The sequence below is a fragment of the Epinephelus fuscoguttatus genome, linkage group LG17 (genome assembly GCF_011397635.1).
Source record: "Epinephelus fuscoguttatus linkage group LG17, E.fuscoguttatus.final_Chr_v1".
Lineage (NCBI taxonomy): Eukaryota > Metazoa > Chordata > Actinopteri > Perciformes > Serranidae > Epinephelus > Epinephelus fuscoguttatus.
This window is the reverse complement of record NC_064768.1, coordinates 21156391-21172671: the sequence shown is the minus strand read 5'-3', so window position 1 is coordinate 21172671 and position 16281 is coordinate 21156391. Positions and strand designations below refer to the sequence as shown.

At 38.7% G+C, this 16281-nt stretch overlaps 1 protein-coding gene across 1 annotated transcript; it reads right to left on the bottom strand.

Annotated features, from left to right (window-relative positions):
• Positions 1-7480: 7480 nt before the first annotated feature.
• Positions 7481-13680, bottom strand: LOC125904379 (G-protein coupled receptor 20). Its single transcript, XM_049601732.1, has 5 exons — positions 13364-13680; positions 9655-9868; positions 9207-9463; positions 8972-9104; positions 7481-8062 (listed from the first exon to the last, which is right to left on the bottom strand). Exons 2-5 carry the CDS (start codon positions 9838-9840, stop codon positions 7481-7483), a joined length of 1158 nt encoding a protein of 385 aa, XP_049457689.1. The 5' UTR covers positions 9841-9868; positions 13364-13680.
• Positions 13681-16281: the final 2601 nt, after the last annotated feature.

Genomic DNA, 16281 nt, shown 5'->3' with positions numbered 1-16281 from the left:
ATCATTGAATGAATGTGGCGACGTGGTGATGCTGTTTCATGTCTCCAGCCAGCAGCTGTCAGTGGCAGCGGCGTGGCAGCCATGCAGTTAGTCCAACCTGGTCAGACTCAGTGTATGTTAGTGCGTGTGTGTCTGTGTGTGGCTCTGCCTCTGGTAAACTGTGTGTAAATGACGGAGGAGAGAGATGCCTATATACTTTGATCCTCACAGAGATTAAATCAAGAAGTATACTTAAAGAATGGGAAAGCAAGTATGCGCAGTGTACTATATATAATATGCCTTGTTATTTGAAAAAAAAAAAAAGATGTAAATATACATATTTCTCTTTTAGTTTCTTCTTTTTTGCTGCTATAAAAAAGATGATTATTTTTGTTAGTAGTTTTGTTTTCTATATAAAGACTGTATATATCTCTATGTTCTGTAAATATGCTCGAGCCTTCATATGTAGGACTCTGGATGAACACTGTATGGAACGCACCTTTAAATCTGTTCAGAATTAAACTAACAATGACTCCTGTTTTTATTTAACATTTCAAAACATGTGAGAACAATCAATAATGAAGAAGGGATTCACAGCAAACCATACACATGTATTTATGTCATATATTTATTTCAACACCCCACAAATACAACATGCTAACGTTATTAGCACAAACCTATGGAATTTACATTGTATAAATTAGCCTAGCAGCTAGTGACCTTTTCCTCTTCTCATATAAAACCAGGGACAACAGCAACACTTATCAAAGGTAACAGTTCATAATTTTGTCCCATTACAACTCACAAGGTTCGCTAACAAAACAACTGTCTTATACTTAACACGTTTTCCAAACAAATATAACATGCTAACGTTATTAGCACAAGCCTATGGCATTTTACATTGTATAAATTAGGTTAGCAGCTAGCGATCTTTTCCTCTTCTCATATAAAACCAGGGACAGCATCAGCATTTGACAAAGGTAACAATTTTGCCACAATATATATCTCATTACATAAACATGTAAAAAAAAAAAAAAAAAATAGAAGTAAGGAATATGTACAAATATGTGCATCACAAGTGTGCTAAAGTTAGGAGTTTAGCCAGTTATGCTGTTGGAAATTGGAATATGATTACAAGCACCACATACATTTTGGTTTGGTTTGGTTTTGGTTGAGCTTAATCATAATCACATTACACAAAGTCTGATTGTTTTAGAATTACAGTAAATACACATTTATACCCCAAAACTTCCAAAATTAGATACAGTATAAATCATTTAGAAAACTATAGGGACGTAAACATATAAAGAAAATTAAATTCAGGTATTTACAATTTACATTTAATCTAAAGTTGACCTCATAGAAAACTGGATACACATGCACTTTAGTTTGGTGCTCTCTTTTGCTAGTTTAGATACATGAAAGATGTTTCCAGAAAGACTGTGGGTATCATTAATAATTCAGAAAAGTATTCAATATCTTCAATATCATCAAAGTATCTGGTCTGATTTGATTGCTACCGCTCTACTTTATTTAAATGGTTTAAAAGGGATTTAAGTCAACGTGTGGGACGACAGGATGCAGATGTTCAGAAGAGATTTTGTTGACAGAAATGTTCTGAAGAAGTTATTACCAGTGTATGTTAAGAACTGGTCATTTTCTCTCATAATAGACTCTGAATTCCACTGATTTTACACAGATATCTGAACAGTGCATGTAAATTTCACTCAGTGTTATCACTGCATGTTAGATGATGCAGGAATTCGTCAATTAAATAAGCTCCCATGAAATACTGATAACAGAGAAACAAAACACTCTCAGACACTTTCAGGCAGAGCAAAGAAAGAAGTTATATTAAAAACCTTGATTTAGTTGTCAAAAGTAGTGAGATCGTTTACTTAAGTAATAATACTACAGTATAAATACTCTGTTACAAGTAAAAGACCTGCATGCAAAATCTTACTATTTTGTTCATCACTTTAATGTTGAAGCTTGTTAATGTGGGATTATTTGTTACTACATACACTCCTAGGTAGCAGTCAGATCTTGTCTTTATCCTCAATAATACATCATAATTCATTAGTTGATTATATTTTGTATTAAAAATCAGAATCTGCAATTTAACTACTAATTAAAGGTATCAAATAAAAAGTACCATATTTTCCTGTGAGATGGAAGTAGAAGTAAAGGGGCAGAAAAATGGAAACTCAAGTAAGGGCTTTTTTATGTGAGCATCAGCATCTTTTTCAGTTGCTCCCAATAAGGAGACAAAAGCTTGGCAAAAAGCACAGTGCCCAACATCTTTTTTCAGAGTGCTCTAGTTTTTTTGTGCAGCTGCTCCGAGTGCTTCTAGTTGAAAATCACTGAACTTATCAGAAAGGCACTGGTGTTGTTGCTGCTGCTCCTTTACCGTCTGTCCGGAGCTGTTTGATATGTCAGTGAGAAACTGCTACAACAGACAGAAAAGCCCATTTCTGGTAACTGACTGATGGGGTGCATTGTAAGCTTGTTGGTAGGTTCGGAGTCATAAAAACAGCACAAGGAGTGCTCTTTTTATGAAGCTCTAGGATGAGAATCACCCCCAACTGCCAAAGAAAAACATTACACACACCCTAAAGCTCAAGTACATTAAAACTGTACTTAAAGGTCCAGTGTGTAGTATTTAGTGGCATCTAGTGGTGAAGTTGCAGAACTGAAGCTCTCCCGTGTCCCACAAATGTAGGACAGTGATACTCAACATCGACATAATGGTTTAAAACTGACCGGTGTTGTTCTCACAGGGACTCAAGTGTGCTGTGAGGTGGTCAGTACTGCAGAGGTTAAGTAAAAGAAAAGTTTGAGTGTTACATATAATAGCAATTCATGTGACTGCTGGTGAAGCAACCTGCTGGTCTGCAGTTTCAGGCTGACTTCAACATTTTTTTTTTTTTCACGGGAAAAACATCTTAGCTCAGCATCTACAAAGCAGCCAACTGGTTTCCCATGATGCTGTGTGGTCAGACCGCTGAGAGAGAGGAAGAAGATCAGAAAACTTTGTTCCTGCAGAATCAGATTTCTCTCTTACACACTCAGGGTCACAGCCCCCCTCCCTCTTTCCATACAGGGAAACCAGAGAAGGAACCTGAAACTGGTGTGTGTGTGTGTGTGTGTGTGTGTGTGTGTGTGTATGTGTTTTACCCAGTCTCATCATGTGACTGCAGGACCAGCTGATGGTAAGTATGTGAGTGTTTGTAATGTACTGATGCAGAGGTATAAAGTTACAGGACCAGAACGTTATATTAGATGAACTGTAATGACCTGCTGCCCCTCTGGAGGGATTAAAGGGAAATACCACACAAATTAATGACTTCACTTATATTCCTGCTGTGACTGGCACTTTATTTAATATCTGTGAAACTGGGCAGCTCCATTTTAATATATATATTATCAATAAAAACGAAAACATTTTGAGAGTTTCCACACATATTTACCACGTCTTACTTTAGTCACTCCAGCTGAAGTCCATGTTGGGCAATAATTTGGATTAAGTTTGGTTGTGCATGTCCCTTCTTGAGGCTTCATGCAGTAGAGGACAATATCTGTGTTCAATATGTATGTTTTTATTCCAATCATGGGATAGAATTTGTTTGCTATTTTGGATTTTACCCTGAAAGACCGGCCACACACAGATTGCACTGCTCAACTTTCTTAAATGTAGCTGTGTATAAGCAGCAGCTACGTGTGCCTGAACCCAAAAATTACAAGAATATGCTCAGGTATATATTTGATTTGTTACCACAGTCAGTGTTCATTTCATTTACTGTTACATACTAGCGGGTGCGACACTGCTGTGGTGAGACATCGCTGTGGTGAGACACTGTCCTCTGGTGGAACAAATCAGATGAGCTCTGTAGATCTGATCCAAGCTGATTTTACAATCTTTCTGCTACACAAAATAATTCGCTCTAACTTTAGGCCGTTTTAGTCATGAATAGTTTAAGTGTTTGAGAGTTACACTGAATGCAACAGCAGCAAAAGGATGTCTCTTGGTAAATCCCACAATTAAAAGTATAATATAAAATTAATAAGGGGAAGAGAGGCGTTAAAGCTGCCAAAACACCAATAGTTGTACTACTGCAAGGCATAGGTTTAATTCATTTACAGAGGTTTTAAAATGAAGTGTACCTGGCTCGCACATTGAATGTAATAAGACTGATTAATTTGTTGCACTTCATCCACTTTTCATTATGTCTGATGTGATTTAAGGCATTTGTATTTTTGTTATTTTTTATGTTTCGCTAAATGTGAAACAGTCGACATCCTGGGGTGCAAGAAAAATTCCTGTTTTTTTTTCTGATAATAAAGTGAAAGCAAATCAAATCAAATCAAATAAAAAAGAATCTTATATCTGACATATCATAAATATCAGAAAAATGGCAAGAAATAAACAGAAGAAAAAAGCATAAATTAGTAAGAAAAGACAAAAACAAGCAATGTTGGTGAGGCTGTAGTTCACAGAAGAAAATGAAAAACTCAGAAAGTCATCCCTTTAATACCAGTGTACAGTGAGAACCAAAGTTTGTGTAGACATTGTGTTGGTTTTTAGTCCTTTGACTCAGTTCAGTGCTTTTACAAATTTACATAAATAGAAAAATAATAAAAGAACTTTTTTTTTTACTACACTGTCTAAAACAACACAAAATGTCCACATTAAGCACTTATCATATTTTGAATGTTCCTCCAAACCTTTCCTGACAATCTCATGTCCTCTGAAATATCAGAAAAAAGTTGAACATTTGTTGAAACTCATTTAGTGGTGTTGTTTTTCCTAACTCCCTTTAAAGTCAGTGTTACAGAGATCTAAGTTCTCTGTGTGACACTGACGGCAACCTGCCATTTAGACACTTGTAAAATGATAAACAGAGAGCTTCACTGTGTGCTTGAGAGAGTAACTGTTACAAGTGTTTATCCCTCTGAAAAGAGCTTTGCTTCTAACTTATCTAATGTGTTGACTCAAGACACGGTCCCATTGTTTTGCTCTCTAACTCTTCTTTCTGTCATTTTGCATTTTAGTGGTGATTCAGATGAATGTTTTTTCTCTGCTTTGGCTTTACACAGCAAAACTAATCAAATAGTACAGTATAGTGAAAGAATTGGGAGGACAGCACATAATGGAGTGTTAAAATACAACTTTTGCATTTTTCACTTTTATCGGACAGGTTACAGTGAGGTACAGGCAGGAAACATAGGGACAGAGAGTTACGGGTGTATTACATGAGATCCCTTGGTGGAACTTAACCAGGACGCGTCATGATCCTGGGTTTTCGTTAATATTCTGTTATCTTGTGGACTTTGTTTCGGGGTTTACAGTTTGTGTTCTTCCTTGTTTTGTTGTTTATTCATTCAAATTTAATCTGCTTCCTGTTTTATTTTGTAGATTCTCTTCTCATGTGTCACGTCTGGTTTTACTTCCTGTCTTTGTGAGTTTTCTATCACACCTGTCTCGTTAGTCCTTCCCTGTTCCCAGAGTCTTCCCTTCACACCTGTTCTGTATTAGTCTTGTTTGCTCCACCTAAGTGTTCCCCTCCAAGGCTCCACACCCTTGTTGTTAGCCAATTTCCATTTCCCTCTTGCCCGTGTCCTCCTACTCCAGCTGTGTCTCGTTATTATGATTAATTTTCTGTGTCTATATATTTGAGTGTTTCCCTTTGTTCCTGGTCAGTTTGTCTGCCCTCATTCCTTGTGCTCATCCCTGTGTTCTTTGTGTAGTTCCCTGCTCCGTTTCCTGCCTGGTGTATATTGTTCTGTTCAGACTTTTTACCTAAATTCATTGTATTATCGTGGTTGATTTTCAGTTAGTTTTGGTTCCTCTGTCATTTGGTCTGTCTGTTGCCTGCCTGTTCTGGATGTTCTTTTTTATTAGCGTCATTAAAGATTGCTTTTTGTTTAACCTCAAACCTGCCTGCTGCTCTGCCTTGGGTCCGTCCTGAACTGAGTCCTGACAGGATGTTGGAGTTTTATGGTTACATGGTGCAGCTTCAAATACAGGGAATATGTCACAGATTATTTTAAGAAACAAGACAAAATTGCAAAAAAAAAAAAAATTGCACAATGCAATGCAGTACAACAGCTCTGCCATATAGTCTTCTGCTGTGAAGGTGATAATATGGAGATTTTGTTAAAATTTTCTTACAAGCGTTAGAGGAGTAGTGTGCAGGAGTTAGTGCCATCTACTGGTGAGAACTGCAGATTGCAATCAGCTGAAACTTCTCACATGTGCCAAGCATGAACTCCTGGTTAGGACTCTTTCAGTGTTCATTGTTCAGAAGGATTTTACCGGGAGCTGAATTATCTGCAGGTCTCCTTCTCTTTGACTTCAACTGATGAAAACACTAAATAAAGCAGTTACAAATTAGAAGCTGGTGTTTGTTTGATGCTGTTTGTCTTGGTCCAGAGGGGCTGCTAACTATGGTGGTCAATGTGAAAACGTGAATGGCTCTATCTAGAGCGAGCTTTGGGTTTGTCCACTCTGGGCTACTGTAGAAAAATGACGGTGCAACATGATGATCTCCATGGACGAGGACCTGCTCCCTATGTAGATATAATTGGCTCATGAGCAAACAAAAACACAACGATTCTTATTTTCAGGTGAAGATAAACCAAAGAAAATATCATATTATATTCCATTTCTTTTCCCCTAAATCCTACACACTGGACCTTCAAATCGGCTATATTTATCACTGAGGTCATTGTTCGTGGTGGTGTTGAACTGGACTGCATTATACTGAAATGTGTTGCAAATGTTCTTTCCTCCCCATGTTTGTAAATGGAATCAGCAAAACATTAGAAACACCTCTAAATATAATTTAGTCTTGTAGAATGTCACTGTTAACTACAAACTAAATAATAAACATACCGTTAAATAAACAACTCTGATATCAAAACTGAACATTATTATGTTTGTTAAGGTAGAATTAATGGCCAAACTATTATACTGGATTGCTTTTGATTTTACAGGTGTACCTAATAAAGTGACTAAGATACCAAAATATCAACTCTGTACATACTCTGTAGTTATAGTACTGCACTTCATGTGAGTTGGCAGACTGAGCTGTAATTCAAGGTCTCCTGTATCAAAAACATTTTTTCTGTTTTCAACATCACAATTAAATGTGGTCTTTCCAACAGTACGAGCTCACTGATTTCACAGCAAAAACATCCCTCTGTGGTCCAGTATTTGTTCTCACCAGTCTCAAGACAACATCCAAGCAAGGTCATGGGGGACATAAAAGACAAGGACATGGAGAGATAACGTGATGGATGGACGAATGAAAGCAGCCGAAGTGATGTTTATCCTTGGAAGTGGTGTGTTTTGTCCATACTAAAGAGAAATTTGCAGCATTTATATTAATTTCTGTTTTTTGACATCTGTCTTTGATGATTAATTTTATTCTTTTCCACCCTCTGAATCTTTCTCTTTGTGTATCCATCACTCTTGTTGAGTCACTCCCTACAGGTGTCCTTAAATGGAGTGCTCCATGTTGGCCGCAGAGATGGGAGAGGTTGTGAGGGTGAGTGTAGCCACACTGTGAGCTATTGCCAGCGCCGTACCTGGACATGTATTCACTGAATTCCTCTCCCCCTCTCCCCCACTTGTGTGCCCCGCCTCCCCATCGCCTTCTCTCACTCCCCTCCTCGTCCTCCATACTCTCTTGAAGCTGTCCGTCACAAAGCAGTAAACAACTGGATCCAGGCAGCTGTTCAGGCTGCTCAGAGTAACTGTGATGTGATAGGCAAGTATGTGCCCCGCCTGACTCAGTCCCTCCCCTCTGACTTTGACCCGAAAGTAAACCAGCACCTGCCGGACATGGAATGGCGTAAAGCAGATGGTAAAGACCACCAGGACGGTGGCCAGCAGCCTGACGGCACGTGCCCTCCTCGCCCTGCTCTGCTGGGGCATTGGGCCGTGGCTAGAGGAGAGAAAACAGGCAACACGCAAAGTGAAGCCCACCACTGCTAGGAGGGGGAGCAGGAACTCCAGGATGGTGAGGTAGAAGAGGGCAGGGAGGAGCACACAGGAGGAGCTGGACTCCAACGCAGTGGTCTGTAGAGAACAGGATACACGTTGAGTCTTAAAGTGCTCTTTCAGCTTCAAATAATACTCAATATCTTCACAAGTGTGATACAAAACATTATTTTTATAGCAGCTTTCAAGTCCTTTAGAGCACAAACAAATGATAAAGTAAATAAAATCCCAAACCCAAATAAGATATAAAACAAGATTAATTACAACAAATACCACATGTTAAGATAAAGCCATGACATAAAAGTAAGATTTAAAAAAGAATACTGATGACCCTACAAGCTGTTCTCAGTTGTTATCAGTTCAATCAGACAGATTTTTGCTTCTTACATTGTTGAATTTTAAGGCTTTTGAAAAGCCTGAATGGACAAAACAACCCAGTAAATGTTGCCGTTGAGTGTTTCTACAAAAAATCAATACATTACATTTGGATGTTATTATGAAGATGGTATGTTGAATGTCTCAACAACGCTGTGGTTAATGTGTGGTTAGGTTTAGGCACATAAACCACTTGGTTATGTTAGGAAAGATTATGTTTTGGCTTGAAATACTTGGTTTGAGAGGCATGATCCTGGCAGGAAAAGATGTTTTGGTAAAAACATCAGATTTTCATGGCACTATCCTCACCCACTGATTGCTACAAGACACTCACAATTGGAGCCTAAAATGCTGCTGGAAAACAGTAATAACTTGCTAAATCACAAATGGTTTTGGCATTTTCTGGCCTCAGTAAGTGCTCTGCAGTCATCTGTCACTTGGCAGGCATCTCGCCTCTGTGTCATGATATCATCATCCCCTCCACCTCCTTATGACTAAGTCGACTCATGTATTATATCACTTTAAAAAAGGTGAAATGGCTGGTATGGAATGTGCAAATGTAACGTCTGTGAACTTATCTGTTTGTGTTGTTTGTCGTGCATGTGACTTCACCTGGAACGAGTAGGTGACCACAACTGCAATGAACCAAACTGTGGCACTGACACACCTGGCTGTCCCTGTGGTCCTGCATCGATGGAGAGTACTGGATGCATGGACGACAGCGAGGTACCGATCTATACAGATACTGATAGAGGAGATGAGTCACAGAAAAAAGAAGAGGTAGAAAGAGTTTTGCTGTGCAGTGTTCATTCATTTCTAATTATGAATGAAGGAATAAGTTACCCACCTGGTGAGAAACAGTATACTACAGTACATGTTGACAAAGTAGCTGAAAGTGTGAACGTAGGAGCAGGCCACACAGCGCCCTCCACTGTGGTACAGAGCGATGCGAGCGGGCAACGATAGCGCCACCAGCAGGTCAGCTACAGCAAGGTTCATGGTGTAAACCACAGAGGCTGAGGAGTGAGTGGAGGCCCCACAGAAGACGTAGAGAGCCAGACTGTTGAGGACCACACCGACCACCAGCATCAGACAGTTACACACCTGCAGTAGGAGGAATGGTGTGCTCTAAATACAGCTATGGATGATTCACGTTGGTTGAAAAGTTCATTCAGAGTCAGTCATGGTAACCAGCGTGGCTGTATTTTAAAACAATGTAAAGTCACATTATACTAGTTATTCAGTTCTTATTAATTGAGTTTATTTTTAAGTGGACTAACAGTGTCTCATCTTACCATGAGAGAGACCCACACAGCATAGAAGTCTTGGTAAAGCTTCACATCGAGGTGGGCCAACCTATGCAGGTATGGTGCCCCCCATCGCTGGTCCCAGGCACTGCAGTTAGCTGGATCTGGGGTCAAGAGGGGCAAGAGGGTCTCAGTAGTGGAGGGGGAGCTGATACTGGTGGGAAGGCTCTCCATTGGTTGCAAAGGACAAATAGATGAGGGTCTGAGTGGTGGGAGAAGTGAAGAAAGAAGATATTAGTCTTGTGCATAGCATAGAAATATCAAACCTGCTATGGGTAGAACTGGAAACACAAGGCTGCACGGATGGCCTATATATGTTTGTGCCACATTATAAATCTCTGTTAAGTCAAATTTAGTGATAGTGATAATATCAGTGGCAGTAAGAGCTTTACATTTATTTTCTAAATTAATAGTAAGTAGCAAAGTTTTAGGTATGTCTAAGATTTGCCATGAGGATTTGGTAAATGGGCTAATAATGAAGTTTTTGTATGTATGAAACTTTTTTATATATGTATGTTTTGTTTGTGGCTTTTGTATTTAATTGGAAAGGTTGGAAATGCAATGACATGCTGTCACAAAATACCATCCGTCTCCACCCAAGCAGCACTTGAACATCATTTAAAATTCAGTCTGTTTCGAGGTTGAAAAAGAGACAAAACGAGTAAGAGATACTGAACAGAAATAACCACTGGCTTCCATGTTGCCTTCTACTGTTTTCCGGCCTGTCTGTGACATCAAATGTGACACACCAGAGAAAAAAAAAAAAACCAGAAAGGCAAACTACTGCAGAGCTGTGTACACGTCTCCAAGGCTGAACAGAAACTGCTTGACTTTTAAACCAACATGGGTGAGAAGTCCTAAAAAAACTTTGTAACCACTGAGCTCACACAGTAATAAATATGTTTCTAATAAACTGACCAATCTCAAACCACAGATGAAGATGTGTTATACAGTTGCAAGCTCGGGAAATAATGGGCTGAAATTAAACCATGCATGCACTGTTCATATATGTATAGAGAATCAGTTTTATCCTGAGAGCAAGCTGTTATTGTTTCCACTGAGAAACTATGAAGAAATGATGCTGTAAGAACAGCATCATCGCCTGCATACAGGGTCATTTTATTTTGTGTTTACTGTGTTGAATTCCTTTGAGGCTTTTATTAGCTTTTCTCAACTGGCAGTTATACAGGTCATTATAGCATTGAAATGACTTTTGCTTCATGTGTGCCTTTGTGATTTTGAGGAGATAAACTTGACACTTGTCCCAGACTCATTTGTTTGTAGTTTAAAGGCTAAAAGCATGTTAGGATTGTTTCCAGATGTGTGGCGTTGCTGTCTATGTTTAACCATCACTTAGCAGGAATTTCAACTTATGACAGGGACTCCCATCATGTTTGCAGGAGACAGACGTCATAACCTTACACCCTGGAGTCAGCCGTTGATACTGTGTTACAAATAGACTTAAACAGCTCAAGTCTAAATTGATGCAATGTGCTCCAACTGGCTTAAAACAACTCAACATATTCCAGCGTAGTGAGCAGACACACACGTACTAAAAACTAAAAGAAAGAGTAATGACCCCTGGGGATGAAAAGTGGTCAACATCAGCAGAAGTTAATCCAGAGAGAGAGACTTCAGAAATCCTCATCTTATAAACAACGTCCTCTCGTATTGTAGAGATGACTGAATCCATCTTCATATGCGCTCTAAAAGGATGTGACACTTTCAACAAAGTTAAGTACGTGACCTCGTCTGTTACTTTAAACACAGCATTAATATGAACCATGTCAGTGTGCGCTGCTATCTAACACACTGTCGACACATGTTGTGTTGAACATGAGATATACGTTTGTCCTGAATGAGTCACATATATTTCATGAATGTGACACGTCCTGTTTATGGGAGAAGAGAGTTTAAAATCCTCAATGTGCAGATTCTGTTCACTTTCAAGAGTTAGCTGAATATACATTAACCTAAAAATATACCAAGCTTTTTAAAGGAACTCTGGTTTGACTAAGAGGATGTGAGGTATGGTAGAAAATAAGACTTGCATGGGGAGTAAGCTACTAATACAGTTAAGTCGCAATGTGTATTTAAATTTGTTCTGTATGCAACGCTCAAATAAGTTGTACAATATTTTGGAAAAATAATTACAACTCAACAAGTTTTTCTCTGAACTTTCAGATTTACACGTCTTCATCAGCAGTTGGAGTTTGCTCTGTTGTCATGGAGATGAATCTGTCAACACGTGAGTTCAGAAATAATGGTTTGATTGTTTGGTGAAATTATTTTGAAGTCAAGATTGAACATTGATGCTTATACGTTAGTTTGATGAATTATAAGACTTATCTTGGCTTTCATCACAGCTGCAAAAGATGTCCAAGTGTATGTGTAATATAAGTTTACAGTTTTTACATAGCATAAAACAAAACTTTTCCTGTCACAATCAAGTTGTGTTGACATGTTTTTGGTATTTAATTAAAAAATATGATAATTATATGAGCAGCTGAACAATGATAATAAGACAGGTTTGACTAGGACAGTTAAATGAGCACTTAAATGTAACTTGAAATAAGATATTTAAACAAATTCAAATGAGTTTGATTGAGGAAAAACAGTTAGAGGTTATAATTGAAATCTTACCAGTTTGACACCTGAGCAGGGCTGTATTATGAGACAAGGGCCCCTGGCCGCAGATGTGCAGAAGACCTCACCACCTCTCCCACATAGGAGAAAGACACACAGAATTTGTCGTGGTTTTGCCTCTTTTGTTGTTGCTGTTTTGCAGCTCTTTGTCGTAGCTATGCATATTTTGTCATGTTGTGTCTCTTTATGGTTGTTTTGCAGTTCCTTTGCATCTCTTTGTGTGGTTTTGTGTGTGTGTGTGTGTGTGTGTGTGTGTGTGTGTGCCACTTCCTGTCAGGTCATTTTGCAGGCGAAGGTCAGGGGGGCCTTGACACTTTGGGTCTCTGGGTCTGTGCATGGGTTGGCCCGTTCTAAAATCCATCCATGCACCTGAGTGAATGTTTTATAGTTTCATTTTTTATCTGGACTATTTAAGTTATCTGGACTATGTTTTTCTTCACTAAAAACAGGCAGAACACCAAATGGATTTTCTCTAAATCACAGCCCTGCGGCGTGTTGTAAAAAGTCTTTTTTGACTGACTCCAAAAATGTCTTTCCTTTCCTCATAAGTACCAGAGATGGATGAGCTCCTATCTGTTCACACGTCCTGCCGAGGAAGGTCTTTCCACTCTTTATCATCATACAGACAGCTGAATAAAACATTGCAGAGGGCCTGGATTAAAAGACGCATGCTGCTTTCTGGTTCCTGATTTGACCATCTCTTGTACATGTCATGTCAATGCATAATAACAGATTTGTGCAGATTATTGTTACCCAGCGCCCAGCACATTTAAGGACTGTCAACTATCAAATCTTTAAAGATTCCTTTAAGCTAAACTTTACATCAGTAAATTTCAACTCATTTAGTAATCTTTAATGAATGAAAGCTCCTGTTTTCACATAATGTCCCATCAAAAATCAATAAGCTGCACAAGGTGAGAGAAACACAGCTGAAGCTGAAATAAATTGCAGAGGGATCCGTGGGTTAAAGTAATCTAGTCCCTGATGGAAAACAAGCCACAGTGTGACATTTTAATGAACTTTTTATGTCTTAAATGTTTCTGAAACATACCTTTTGAAGTGAAAAAGCCCTTACTCAGTAGGTCCACCCACAACTTGTTAAAGTTAAAATGTTTGTATCCTTATAATAAAGTGGCAGGTTGCTGTTCTCCGTCTTCTTTGTTCCCTCTATTCGTTCTGTAGTCAGTTAGTAGACAGAGGAGAGTGAGTAGAGAGATGGGGTGTGAACCTCTCTGGGCGGGACGAGTCCTCCAGCAGAGCAGAGTGCACAATCAATCAGCTGGACCTCCTTCTCAGCTCTTTCTCATCTCATACCTCATCCCACAGGTAGGATACAGGAGTGAATCGAAATTAGAATAGAAAACAACAGAGAAGAGTGTCCCTCCTGTAGTTTCCTCCCATACTCTCCTTTTCCAACCTCTTTTGATCACTCCCTTTTACCTTCCCTCCCTCTGCCTCCGTGCTTTAAATCAGTTTTACTGTTTCAATCTTTTTTGTATACTTAAAATAATGGTTTTGGAGGGATGGAAGAAGGGAAGTGGAAGGAAAACAGAAGTACTGGCTCAATAAAACAAGATTTCAAATAATTTGGTTGTTGAGGCAAGCAAAGGTTGGCAACATATGTGATCAAAGATAGACCAAACAAAAAGGCAAACAAGAAACTTGCAGAAAACAGGATCTAATAATATATGATATAAGCAGTGGCTTCAGAACGTATTCCAGCCAAGTTGCCAGAATAAAATGATGGTATTGTACATTACATTATATACGTATGACGTTCAACATGTCCATGAGTTACATTTCTCATCAGGAGGAGGAGAGGACAGTGGATGGTGTGACATCTACGCAAGATGGCTGCCAAGCAAAAGACAGCAAATGTTTTTTGCACCTAAACCTAACCACATGTTAACCACAGCATTGTCACAACATTAAATTAAATATTGAAATGTAAAGAAACCTCATATCTGCTACACATGAAACATACAGATGTAACATATCTGTGGTTTGCAGACATACATTTATTCTTGAGTCACTTTTTGCACACTTTATTGTGTTGTGGAGGTAACTTAAACTGAATATACTTGACATTTTTGCCCTAATTTTAACTCAGTACGCACAAGGACAAAATTAAAACATGCTTTTCAAATTCATTAAAAATCAAAAACTGAAATCTCTTATTCACATAAGTATTCAGACCACATTAATAGAGTGAATCCTTCTGTTTCTTTGCTGCAGCACTTAATGATGTGTTCAGGTGCATCCTGTTTGCTTTAATTATCACTGAGATATGCCTGACTGGACTCCACCTGTGGCAAATTGAATTGATTGGGCAAAGGCACACACTTGTCTATATGAGGTCCTCTGATTCACACTGCATTTCACTACAAAAACTAAGCCAAGTAGTGCTTTGTAGACCTCTGCGACAATTATTTTGCAAGACGGGATCTGGATATAAAAGTATTTCTGAAGTTGTGAGTGTTCCCAGGAACACAGTGGCCTCAATATTTGTGAAATGGAAGAAGTTTGGAATGACCTGGTCCTGTTCCTAGAGTTGGTTTAGAGGATCTGCCAAGAAGAACGGGATAAACTTCTTAAACATTTGCAAAATTTACCCAAGAAGACTAAAGCTGTAACTGCTGCCAGAGGGGGCTCTACAAACTACTGAATTTAAGAGCTGTTTACTTACATAAATGAGAGATTTCTTCTTTTTTTTTCTCTCAATAAATTAGCAAAAAAATGTAAAAACATACTTCATTTGTCATCGTGGGTCATAGATTAATATGCAAAAATGTAATTTATTTAAAATTACGACACAAAGTGTGCAAAAAGTGAAGGGGTCTGAACTTTTTCTGAGACCAGTGTGTACACTGAAGACGGCTATAACACAATCTGAAATAACAGTTGAGTAAGTAGACAAAAAAGACGTGCAAAAATTAAAGCCCAAAACACTATCTTCTCTTGGTGAGACAAAAGGACGGAGAGACCAACACCCACTAGGTTTTCAATAAAGTTTATATAAAGCTGTCTCTGGGGTGGTCCCACACTGAAAAGTGTCTGAAAGGGGGAAACAGGTCCTTCTCCACCTCTGTTTGTCTCTGTGTAAATACCTGACTCAGTTAGAGAAGAGCAGCGGGAGAATAATGGCGAAGAAACAGACGAAGAAATCTAAACTGTTTCTGTAGATGTTTTTATAAAGCTGCCAGCCTGTGTACCAGTTTAATGAAATTTACACACACACTTCTAGGAACAGAGGGAGAAACAAAGAGCACATGTGGAGAGAGAGAGGGGTCTTTTACATTTATTTGAACAGAGATATACTATTTGGAGTGAAGCAGCACCTCATAAACCACAGTCACATAAACAAGAAGAGAGATGGACACCACTCCAGAGATTGTGTGTGTTTGTGTACGCCCAGGTGCATGTGTGTGAGGCTGTGTATTGTTCATGTCAAAATGTCACATAAATTCTCGCAGCACATACCTCATCTTCACTTCATATGAAACTAATTAAGGATTTTTGATTTATATTGCATTGCTGGTGATGTCATTTCTCAGAGGTCCTGGCTAATGTTTGATTGAATGTTTCTTGGCTTGTTCAAATATTTGAAACCGTTGTCGGATCTATCCCGGCTCGACTTGTTTAAAGTGCTGGAGAGAGAGAGGAAGGATGTCCCACTTCACACGTCAGTGGGATTTAGAGGGTGAAAGGAGTTCTGAAATATAGTTGTGTGTAGAAAGTCTATTTCTATTAACTTTTGCTATTTTTGTATTTTTACATTAAAGGGGCACTCCAACAATGTAAAAGTCAATTTAGTGCTGCACAACAAATGTCTTCTGAGGGTCTGTAGCAGCTTTATAGTCTGAGAAAATTAGGCTACTTAAAGGTCCAGTGTGTAGGATTTAGGGGGATATATTGGCAGAAATGGAATATAATATACTGAAAAATTTAGTATATAATCATGTTGCACCA

Excerpts from the sequence above, each read along its gene's own strand:
- LOC125904379 (XM_049601732.1), bottom strand. The coding sequence starts at position 9,840 with ATGGAGAGCCTTCCCACCAGTATCAGCTCCCCCTCCACTACTGAGACC. Across the intron at positions 9,464-9,654 it reads CTGTGTGGGTCTCTCTCATG|GTGTGTAACTGTCTGATGCT; the intron begins GTAAGATGAGAC and ends CTCCTACTGCAG. Across the intron at positions 8,063-8,971 it reads TGGTCACCTACTCGTTCCAG|ACCACTGCGTTGGAGTCCAG; the intron begins GTGAAGTCACAT and ends TGTTCTCTACAG.